Source organism: Podarcis pityusensis (assembly GCF_964106645.2).
Source record: "Podarcis pityusensis genome assembly, chromosome: 13".
Lineage (NCBI taxonomy): Eukaryota > Metazoa > Chordata > Lepidosauria > Squamata > Lacertidae > Podarcis > Podarcis pityusensis.
In genome coordinates, this window is record NC_138038.1 from 26281364 (window position 1) to 26293638 (window position 12275).

At 48.3% G+C, this 12275-nt stretch overlaps 1 protein-coding gene across 6 annotated transcripts in view; it reads right to left on the minus strand.

Annotated features, from left to right (window-relative positions):
• GRB7 (growth factor receptor bound protein 7) overlaps positions 1-12275 on the minus strand; it is an 83688-nt gene that overhangs the window by 29232 nt on the left and 42181 nt on the right. Inside the window, exon 1 of one of the 6 annotated variants that reach the window (XM_080978297.1) lies at positions 2143-2212. The exons of the other annotated variants lie outside the window; for them this stretch is intronic. Within the exon in view, the coding sequence (XP_080834423.1) occupies positions 2143-2197 (55 nt within the window). The 5' untranslated portion in view covers positions 2198-2212. Of the gene's footprint in view, positions 1-2142; positions 2213-12275 lie in introns of those variants that run through there. 6 annotated transcript variants of the gene reach the window in all.

Here is a 12275-nt window from a genome sequence, read left to right on the forward strand (position 1 = left end):
GGAAAACAGTCTAAGTTTACAATCTAGTCAATGACTCTCCCCACCCCCTGCACCAGGTTCTTTCCTGATTTATTTAATCCTGAGCCTCAAAAAGGTTTTCAAAAAGGTTAGCACGTTTGGACTTTGATGAATCTGCAGAGGGAGACCGAGTGGCAGCGGTGGGGAAGCCACTGGTTCTCTTCATGCCCTGCTGGCACATATATGGTATCCTTAAAAGGGCACCTTTGGCAGATCTGAGAGGTGGCAATGGGACACAACGGAGTGGGAGGCTTCTAATGCACGCTGGGCCTAAACCTTGCTATGCAAAATTATACTCTTGCACCTGGAAATGTGCCTGTGCATAAGTCAGAGCGCTGAAGCAATAAATAGCTGCTCAGGGGACATTTGTTTCGGCTTTACAGGAAGCTTGCTTCCAGTCAGGATGTCTGTAGGAAAGCAACATCACCATCTCATTCCCGGCACTTGTTTTCTTCCGGGAGGTGGTGGTTATTATCATCATCATCATCATCACCACCACCATTATTATTTTTTCATATAGGCGCCAAGATCGCCTTGTGTTCCATTGTAGCGGGACTAGACCAGTCAGGGATGAATCACCAACTCACAACGCCCGGTTTGATCCGGCTTATCAAAAAAATCGCACACCTGTGCCTTTTATAAAGAGGAGTTCTGCTTCTGTCAACACCAGCGAATGTTGAAGAAAGAAACATGCGTCTAAAAACCAAATACATGTTTCGTTTACTGGCGATCACCTGGCACCAACCGGCCCTTTTGCCTCCTGCATGCTTCCTTCCATCAAAACAAAGCGGTGAGTCAGAATGTGGGCTGGTGACTCAGATCTACCACCCCACCCCTTTCTACTGGCTCAAGCACGTTTGAGTCCTCTCATACACCTCCGCTTCTTGCCTCCCCAGACTCCTTGGGTCCTTTTCCCCCTTGGAGGTTTGTGTAGGCTGCAGGCGGGGTGGAAAAAAGGTGCCATGTCTCTGAGGCAAACAGCACCTGCGTGTTCTTGAACCACATGCCTCTGACCAACCACAGCAAGAGAAGCTTGCTCAAGTTCATTTGCCTGGACTAGAAAGCACTTACCCGCATCTAGCAAAACCCTACTGAAATGATCAATAATTCTCTCAACAAGCGGAAGAAACAAAAGAAGGGTCAGGATAGGCCCCTGGGTCCCATTTCCAACAGTTGACATTCAGGTAAATAGGGAGGGAGCCAATAGCCTTTCCTATCCCACCCCTCGCATTGAGTGAATCACAGTGAATTCCAGTTGATTAATGAACCTCCACGAATTTCTCTGCTCTTTTGTAAAAAAAGTGCCAAGCTACACATGATGTGGCAGATCTGTGCTCAAAATCCCAGACATTTTTTTATAAAGATTTAAAAGAAGCTTGGGGAAGAGGAGGAGGTACAAATTGGCTCAGTGCAGCAGTGCTGAAAAGGGGGGTGTCCACTCTTCCTCCCCAGGTCATTTCTTGAAAGTTGTCTTTCCTTCCCAAAGCTGCTATTTGCCCTACTTGGAGAAAAACATGGGCACAGCTAGGTCTCGCTCTCAAACGTGCCCCAGGAGCCATTAGCAATGCCAGGTTGCCAAGTCTGATGGAGAAAGTGATTGAGAAGGGAACAGGTAAACTTCATTGCGAAATGCCCAGATACTGCTGGGAGATTAATTCACAGGGTGCCGATGCCTATTAACAGCTGTTCAAAGGGCTTTTAAAGGTGCTGCTTAATCACATAGAAGGAAAGCAAGAGGGCAGAATTCACACATGTGCACCCATCACATGATGATTCTCAGTTGGTTGTGTGCAAGGTCTCCTCTGAAAAAAATATTTGATGGCAGATATGAAGACTCCTATTCATGAATAATCTTTAGATTCTTACTGTAATGATAAGAGGTGGGCATGGATGGGTGTGCGACTGCTGGTCCAAAATTCCTTTAATGGAAGTGAGTTGTTAAATCACACATTATGTGCTGAATGGACACCAAATCTGCATATAAACTCATCTCTGACTGTGCTGGTGCTCAGTTTATAGAAATGAGTGGGGAAATGGCAGGTTGAGCAGTGATGATCCGAACTCATGACAGACAAATGCTTCCCCACTTAGGGCTCACCAGGCACTGAGGAACTCAAAGCTTACCAGCTGTCCTCAGGGGGTGTGGTTTCGATGAAGTGCCCTGAAAGCCAGGGACCATTAGTTCAAATCGCCAGCCTGTCTGGAGGCCTCCGAATGCTCCTACCTGGTGACCTAGTTTTCCATCTGCAAACTGACAGTGAAGATTCCACTGTCCTACCTATGAATGGGAACAGTGAAATAATGAATGCATTGCCTGCCGGAAGAGCTTTATATAAAACAGAATGTGCTATTAAGAGTGGCCAGGAACAGCATCGCCTAAGCTGTGGAGAATGATGAAGGCGAATCATTATTCAGAAGTAAGACTGTGACATCCGAAAAGATTAAAGGACTTGGGGATGTCAGACTCACAAGGCAGGATTTTTCACTTTGCTGTTTTCCTTCCCAGTGAACTTCTGACCCCTGACAGGCAAAAGGCTTTGGTGCACAACAACATGTCTGAGGTGTGGGTCTGAGGCAGGATCTGAGTCAAATCAGACCTGCCTAGTTGTTCCAAATTCTGGGTCAAGGTCATTCAAAGCCTCAAGAAGTCACGAAAACTCTGTTTTCTGCAGAATTTGGTCTGATTTAGCAGCTGTACAGCTCATTGAAGCCACAGCTCATTGCTTCCACAAGCCCCACACAGCTTCTGAAAGTTCACTAGGCTACTGCCAACATATATAATGTGCTCAGTGGGCCAGCCACAGGGGCTGGAGTCTGGCCGCTAGACCACTGCTTTTTTAAAAAATAAGAAGGAAACGTAATGTTCTTATGAATGTTATGTCAAATAGCAGCTTCTTAAACTACCGTATTTTTCGCTCTATAACACGCACCCTACCATAACACGCACGTAGTTTTTAGAGGAGAAAAATCTGTAGGCATGCCACCCGTAGGCATTCCCTCCATAACACGCACAGACATTTCCCCTTACTTTTTAGGAGGAAAAAAGTGAGTGTTATGGTGCAAAAAATACGGTAATAGCTATCCATAAGTAGGTTGCTGCATCCAATCTTGCAACTCGAAACGTTTACATTTTGCTAGTTTTCTCCCAAGCAATTTCCCTGTTTCTGGTCAGATGGATGTATTCACTCACAGAGAAGGGAGAGCCCACCGCAGAATGCGAGAGAAAGAGAAGAAACATTGAGGGAGAGGGAGGAAGATAAGAGAGGTGGTTTTGAGATTAAAGGCAGGTCCTGGATCTGAAAACATAGAAGGTGATGAAACCCAAACAGCAGGTGAAATGAATGCGCAACACATAAATTCCCTCCCACCCCCAGCTCACCACCAAACACACGGTCAACACACCCCGGGGCCCATACGCCTCCTTGCTTCCGGTCAAACCAGTTCTGCATCAAGATCTCCCAGGCAGGATGCTCAAATAGCCCCTCCCTTGTAAACACCTCATCTGCTTGGTATCTGGGACACTGTAAGTTAGGGAGGATGGCTCATTTTGGGTGCCAGGAGGCAGCATCTGCAAAAGCTGGAGAGGTGTAGGTAGGGAGTGAAGAGGAATGGAGGGAGGTGGGGATAGCTGCTGGCAAGCAGAGGAGGAAATTGCAGTACGAGGCTGGCCTGCTACAACCGAAAACATAGCAATTTAAAAAAATAAAATAAAATAAGTAAACAGCATTTGACAAAACTACCAACTAGCACTGGCACTGCGCTTGTAATTTTAATCAGATTAAAATGGTTACCCTTCCCACCACCTTTCTGCACCTTCTCAGACAAGCAGGGTGCAAACGGCTAGCTCAAACTTCCTTCTCCCATTACACAAAACAGGGACCACCACCAGTCTGGACTCTTTTTCTCCCAAGTCAGCTGATGTGAGCTCATCTGCCCGGCCCAAGAGCTCAGGCCTCTTTCTCCCCTGTTGCAGAAGTTCAGAGCAAATTTCAATAATATAGAATGAGAAAGGGCATCCCAGGTCATGGAACCCAATACATAGGCCTACCTGGTGTGTTCATTCCCTTCGTGTTACGTCAACTTAACACAGTTGCCAGCTAGCCTGGAATCTCGTGGCCTTATTGTGTCAGCTCAAACCACAGGGACCTCACCTACACTGGAATCTCTCTTCCACACTGCAGTAGCTCAGAGCGAGGGGTCCATGGTGCATAGATACTCCCCTTTTTTATCATGTCTTTTCTTGCAAAGCCATTCTGGCCCAAATAAGCATTCCAAGTAGTTTACAATCAAATCCACGAAACAAAATATGAAAACTTCAACAGCATTCAAAATAGGGCTGGGGAGAAACCAGCGATTCAGGCCACAGAAGGGAAGATGACAGGATCCCCAAGGATGTGCTCTACGGGGAGCTGGCTTCAGGCACCAGGCCTGGTGGCAGACCAACTCTGTGCTACAAAGATGTCTGCAAACAGGATGTGGAGACTGGCAAGATCGGGCCCGCCAAGTGGGAATCCATTGCAGATGACTGCATTGCCTGAAGACAGGCAGTCAAGTTGTGTATCCCCAACAGTGACCAGAGGAGAAATGACCACTGGGAGGAGCGCAGAGAGAAGAAACACCATGGTGCATCTGCAGAAGCACAACCGGACACCTTCATCTGCCCCGGCTGCAACAAAACATGTCGCACTCCAGAGACAGACGGATGCCGACAACAGGCCAAAATCTGAGGACAGCAATGTCGGCCAGGTGCCTTCCCCACACATCACCTACCACGAAAAAGGTGCCTGTCCCTTTCCTGGAGATCACAAGCAATCCATCTTGCCAAGCCATCTCCAGAAATAACTCCCAGGTAGAGAACATCAGAGTCCATTCCTGAAAGCTGCCGTACTCAAAGCAGAGCTCTGTCTAATGCAGATATGGCCAATGTGGTGCCCTCAAAGTACTGCTGGACTACAACTCCCATCAGCCATAGCCTATGGTTACCAGACGTCCCCGTTTCCCGGGGACAGTCCCTGGATTTACAAATCTGTCCCTGGACAAAATCCGTCCCCGGAATGTCCCCGGATTTCATTTAATGTCCCCGGATTTATATTTTAAGTGCTGTAGATTTATTAGTAGGGAATGAATATTGTGTAATTGGTTCAATGGCACAAAACACATCATATGGGGACTTCCGGTGAGGTAAAATGGCGGGCGCCACAGCAGTGAGCAGCTCCTGAAGCCAGCCAGAACCAACTGCACTACCAGGCTGGCTCCAGGCTGCTGAGACTGCCACTGCCGCTGCCACTGCCAAGGGGGAACTGGGGACGCCTGACGCGTCAACTGGGGGAACTGCTAACCCCCCCCCCGTGACCCAAATCAACCGGGAGGGAGAGAGCCTGGCCACTCCGCCGACTGCCCAGCGGTGTTCTGGGGCCAGGAAAACCCCCAAAGCCAATGCAGGGAGAAGGAGGAGAATGAAGAGAGAGAAAGAGGAAGGAGAAAAAAGAAGGGAGCCCCAACCTTGTTGCGCCGCCGCCGCACCTGAGGAGAGGTAGGAGCGCACCAGGAGGCCAAGGACATGTGACCAAACCCAGCCCTGACCCGAGCCTACTCCATGGCGGCTAGCACTCCAAGAGAGCAGGCCAGGGCCCAGAGGAAGGCCGTGAGACAGAGGAGACCACAGAAGAGACTATATTACTTCTACTTCTCTTTTCAATAATTTAAAAATAACTTTTCCCCTCTTTTTTTTTAAAAAAAGTACCCCCAGATTCTTTGGAAAAAATCTGGTAACCTTACCATAGCCAGCGTTGCCAGCAATCAGAGCTGATGGGGGTCATAGTCCAACAACATCTAGATGGGAACCACACATTGTCTAAAAGCCCAAGCAGATGTGTGAGAGAAGAGCCAGAGAGCGCATACGTCATGCGCAGAAGGTCCCAGGTCGAATTCTGAGCATCTTCAGTTAAAAAATAACCATCATAATTTTATTATTTGCACTCCATCTGTCTGGCTGGGTTGCCCCAGCCACTTTTCAGGCAGCAGGACTGGGAGCTTGAAGAGCTTATGTCACTCAAGTACACAGTATTAGGCTAGATGGACTAAAGGTCTGGCTCAGTATAACACAGCTGTGGGTGTGAAGGTAAAGCACTCCCAACAGATAGCACCAGCTCAGACCAATGGACGCCAAGAACCTGGTATGTCTCACATTTCTCTAGCTCACCGCAAAAGAGTAGTTTTGGCTGGTATCTATCTACAGCTAGAGCTCATTCCAGTTAAGGCCTAACTTGGGTATTTTCACTCCCTTCTATGCTGCACCATTCCAAAGCAATACAGCTAACCAACCTGTCACCCATCACTCATATGCTACAAGTGCAGCCTAATGAACCCAGTGCAGCTATGATCTGCCCTGTGACATCAGGCAAACACCAGTGGACCCTTTCCCACTTGTGTTTCTGCTTTCTACGTTGCACCGAGAACCTGTCATCTTCGACATTAGGAGGCTTCAGGGGGGTGAGTCACTGGGAGTTCCACACAAAAACAGAACAACAATGTCAACACTAAATACTGACATCCTTCAATTTGCTCCCGTCCCTTCCAACGAGTTCCGTGCCACTTGGGGATGGACACCCCCTCCTTAAGGGCAATCCTCTCCCACCCTTTTGCCTTAGGTGGTCAATTATATAAGGCAACAACAGCATTAACTGAGCTACGCAGGAAAGAGCTTGGATTGACAAGGCCCTGAGATGCCCAGCCCCTGTCCCTGGAGTGGGAGCAAGCCTGGTGAGCGATGCAAACAAATTTGTTTGGCTTTTTGTCTTTGGCTCGGTGCCCTTCGGGAGGCTTTTTTCCATGGTCGAGCAAGTTTCTGAGCAATCTCAAGGTCATAACATAAGCAGCTGGGGGTGGGGGCTGGCTGGCCAGGAGTGGAAAAGCTGGGGGAAGAGGGACTCCACCTCCACCACCGTTTACTCCGATTGCTCCAATTTACCCAGGAAAAGTCCTGATTTTCTGGGACCTGTGGCTGCTATAGCATTGTTCCTATTTTGGATTGCGGAGGCGGAACACCTTATTACATTTGCTTAGCACGAGTTGCTGGAGTGGCCCTTCTTCAGCCCCATTCCCAGAGATCTCTGAACCAAACCACACAATCAATGTGAAACCTATAAACATAGCCTTGCATCTGTTTTGTAAACTGGAAAAGCCAATGGGAAGGAGTGTGTGTGTGACTGAATGCAAGGGAGAGAAGAGGCACCAAACTCTTTCCCTATCCCAAGTTGGCACCCGGACCAAGGTTCTGTTTCCCAACCCCGTGCCACCCCAGTGTTTTGCCAAAGGCCTCAACATACATTCTGAGGGCGCCTTCTACTTCAAAGCATTACCTGTTTCTCCCTCCAGAGTCCTCCTATACCTCCAAAATCTTCCTTTCGCATCAAGGAAATCCACGTGGGCCGTGCCCTTTTGCATACATTTGCTCAATTCATTCGGCCCATATAAGTAGGTGTGAGCAGGAGAGGAGCCAAGACAGAGAGCGGTTTTGTTGCTGTAGGTTAGCAAATTCCCACACTGGCTCCCTGCCCTGGTTTGTGAGGCAGAGAAGTTCAAGAGCTCTCAGTTTTGTGTTAACAAAACAAACCCCCGCTGAGAGGGAGCAGAGATAAGGCCAGGTGGGGAGCTGAGGGACTGAGGCCAGCAGGGCACCTCCACTCTCCGGGGACGGGCGCAGAGCTAAACAAGGGGGCACAAAACCCTCCTCTTCGAGGCTGAGGATCTGATTCGGGGCACGTGGGCTGGTCCACAATTTCCCGTGGCTGGTTCTACGAGCCCGGCCAGCAGCTAATTCTAACAGAGATGAATTCTGAACCAGGCAAAGACTGAAGGGCAATCTGCTAATTTACTGTTGCACAAAGGGCTTTTTAATCTTCCACTCCCGAAGCCCAAATGCTAAAAGAGGCACTGGGAGATCTCTCTCCCTTACTGTTGAGTCCAGACACTCATTTCATTGATTCCCTCCCACTTGCCACTGTCTGGCAAAAGGTTTCAGTCCTCATGCCTATGTGTAGTAATGCTTAGCGTGTAGAATGAGGGGAAAGACCTGCATTCAAAGCCCCACTCGGCTGTGAAGCTCATTGGGCAATCTTGGGCCAGTCATTGTCCTTCAGCCTAATCTACCTCAGAGGATTAGAGCAGTGCTCACTGGGTATATCAGGGACAGGGAACCTTAGGCTTGCAGACCAAGCTTGGCCCACCAGGCCTCCTCATTTAGCCCATGAGGACATTTTGGGGAAGCCACACCCACCTGCCCTACGCCTGGGGTCATACCCAATGTCGGTGGTGGGGTGGGTAAGGACAGGGCCTCGACAGAGCAATTGGGAGCTTAAAGTGAGCTTCTGCTCATTCCTTTGCTTGAGCGCGTGTTGCACAAGGAAGGGAAAGTGCTCTCCATTCAGGGGAAATGTCTTCCTCCCGGCACTGCTCTTTGAACCTCCAAAAACGTCAAGTTCAAAAAGAAGCATGGGGCTGGTGGAAAACCTATAGTGAACAGTCGCATGCTGCTCCTTACACCTCCAATTTCCGAAGGGATTGCTTGCAAAGGGTTCTTAAACAGCCCCATGCTGTGCACTTATCTGTCTTAAGAGACAACAGAGTGAACCTCCAGGGGTGAAGTCAAATTGCTGCATTAGCAGCACCAAAGTGAACTCCCCTGGCACAAGCCTGGGCACTGGATATGGAGGTCCTAGGCTGCCCAGACGGCAAGAGCCCCCTCTCAGCCTCACTAATGTGGTCCAAAGGAAAGAAGAGCAAATCCTGCAGGAGTTGCCGGAAGGAGGCCTACAAGGCGCCATCCAACCATCTTGGGGACACAAATCCAGAGTGGATTTGCGTAGGGCTTACTTCTTAGCCTTTACTTCTCCCACAAGGCAGCGGAGGTTTTCCTTTTCCTAGATGGGCTACCTTCCCAGGTTGATAAGCCGCATCTGGGGGGTCCTTCAAATTGTAGCATCACTAGAGATCAAAAGCTGGTTCTATAAGAGGGTCTGTAGGGAAGCAGATATTTGGGGCCTCCCATTTAGGGCTTTAAACACTGTTAGCACCTTGAATTGGAACCAGACACGAGCTGGCAATTAATTGTCATTATAAATCAAGTTCAAATGACAGTATGTTAGGGGGGAGATTGTCTAGAATTTGAGTAGGAAGCTGGGCTAAATGGGGCTTTCCCTTTGCTTTCAACCCTGGTGTTTCTCTTAGTGTTGAATCTGCATTAAAGACACTCACTGTGGAGCCAACCTACTTTGGTTATCAGCTCTGTTTACTTCCTTGTCCTGTTTCTACAACACACACTAGTGATTTCTGTGTGTGGTAAGGAAGAGCGGGAAAATACACACCAGTCTCCCCTGGCATGAACCCAAAGGTAAGTGAGTTACTATCAACACTCCTTCTAAGCTGAAAGTGGATGAGCAACATACCATGGGCAGGGATAGCCAATGTGGTTTTCCTCTAGATCAGTGTTTCTCAACCTGTGGGTCCCCAGATGTTGTTGGACTACAACTCCCATCATTCCTAGCCAGCATGATCTGTGGTCAGGGATGATGGGAGTTGTAGTCTAACAACATCTGGGGACCCATAGGTTGGGAACCGCTGCTCTAGATGCTATTGGACTACAACTCCCATCAGCCCCAGCCAGCATAGCCAATGGTTGGTGATGATGAGAGTTGTAGTCCAATAACATCTGAGCACAAGAGGAACCCTGCTGTATCAGACCAAAGAGTGATCCAATCTCACACTGGCAAACCAGAGGCCCCAATCAGGGACACGAATACAACAGCACTCTCTTGCTCATGATCCCCGGTAACTGGTGCTCAAGAGATATATTGCTTCTGACACTGGAGGTGATTTAGCCATTATGACAACTAATCATCGATGGCCATGAATGTGTCTAATCCCTGGCCATCATTACATCTTGATGTTACGGCAGCGAATCCCATCATTTAACTTGTGCAATATGGAGGAGCATATTTCCTTTTGTCTCTCTCCTGAATCTCATGCTGTTCAGCTTCATTGGAAGACCCCGGGGTTCTGGTATTAGGAGAGAGGGAGACCATTTGTGAAGGCACCACACGGGCCATCCCTGCTGTAGGACCTCTTATGATGTAAGAGCAGAAGAAGAGCCTGCCAGATCGGGCCAATGGCCCGTCAAGTCCAGCATCCTGTTCTCACAGCGGCCAACCAGATGCCTTTGGGAAGCAGGCAGGTAGGTGAGCACAGCAGCCCTCTGCTCACCTGCGATTTCCATTCAGAGGCATGACGTCTCTGACAGTGGAGGCAGAGCATAGCCATTGATTGGGGGGTGTTACTGAGTCTGGCCTGGATTTCTCTCCCACCCCGTGTGCCAACTCTGGCAAGTGGGCAGGACCACCCACCTGTCAATCATCTGTCCTCATAATTATGCCAGGCATCAAACACCTGTCAAAGTTCAGAGGGGGTCGCTGCAACCCCTGATGAGCCTCCTTTGAAGATATAACTCTGTGCTAATCACCCAATTGCCACGGCTACCACGGCATCAAAGAGGCTCCCTGTAACTTCCGTTCAGCCTCTTTGGAGTTCCCAGCAAAGGTGAAAATGCTCCTAAAAACAGAGCATTTTTCTTTTCCTTCTGCAGGGAAAGCCAGTTTGTATTCCAAGTACTTTCTCCAGTGCTTTGAATACAAACTGCTTCCTCTGGAAAGAAAGAAATAAAGAAAAAATTCCATTATGTCACATTTAGAGCAGATGGGTGTGGCTTGGCCACAATGGTATTGGCAGGCCTAATGAGGTCCACAGCCTGAGGGTGCCCACCCATTTGAAGAGGACTCCCCAGGTTTGCAATGCAAAGTTGCTTCAAAGAGGTGCAACCTTTATTAATTCATTCTAGCCTCCGGTTACGGGTTGCAACGAGTAGTTCTTTGTGGTACTGTAAAACTAAAATGGAATTCATGCCCCCTACTGAGTTGCCTAGGATTTTTCACCGGGGAGAAAAGCGTAATAAAAACTTCAGTGTAATCTGAAAGACTATGTATGCCTTAGCCAATATCTGTTGACACAATGACAAGGATGACATCTAGACTGTATTTCATTTTTGCACTGTGCGGTTTATCAGAATAAGTTATTGTGACTCGGACTTTTGGGAATCCAAGGAAGCATAGCACTCGGAGGAGGCTCCATGCAGAATTCCCAAGGAGAGGATTTTCTGCCGTGCTATCGCACGCCAGTGGAGCACACCGGTGCCTGCCATTGCAATAAATGCTCAATAAACACACAAGACGTAACCGGCTGTACTTGTATCAAATTGTAGATTTCATCGGAAGTCTCATAAAGTTCAACAGTTCATGCATAAGGTCCATACATGTATAAGTGTCTATTCCACCTGTCTGGTTGCAGCCAGTACTATGCTATAAGATCCACTATCCTGTAATATTACATATGAGCCTGTACTACTGATGAAGCCTAGGATGGCGAAACAAGGCTAATATTCCGGAAATCCTTGTCTTAGACTCTGCGAAAAGATTCTGTGGAACTGTAACAACCCTTCATGTGGATTATTGGACTCTATGAACAGACAGGTGGAATAGACACTTATACATGTATGGACCTTATGCATGAACTGACTAGAGAATGAACTGATCCACTGGGTCTTCTGCTTTTTTGGTGTACTTTATGAGACTTCCGTCGAAATCTACAATGTGATACAACGAATAGTATACCTTATTTATTCAAAAGTACAGCCGGTTACGTCTTGGGTGTTTATTGGGTATGTTTCACATAACCATAGGTTTGTTGTTCTTTTGCTAATTGCAATAAATGCAGCTGCTCGGGGTGGGGGTGGGGGGGAAGCTGGCAACAGAGCAGCACCCGAGTCAGCAGCTGGGCTGAGGCAATGCAAGGGTCACGTTCAAGCACTGACACAGCGGAGCAAGTTGATATACCCACACCAGGGGCCTGGCACTGGATCTGAGCTCAGCAGCTAAGCTGAGCCCTACACATCAGTTGCCCTTTCACCGGCTCTCCCTATATTAGCAAAAAAAAAGGGGAGGGGGGAAATATCATCAGGGTTTGTGGCATAACCCAGACAGGGGAAAGAGATAGAGTAACGGAGGGTCAAAGTTCTTCTGAGATTAGGCACAAGTTGCAAGCGCAGCACAAATGCCACATAGGGTGAAGCACAGAGGGAAGAGAGGAAGAGGAGAAGATAGCCACAACTGAATAAACAATATACAGTGGTACCCCGCAAGACGAACGCC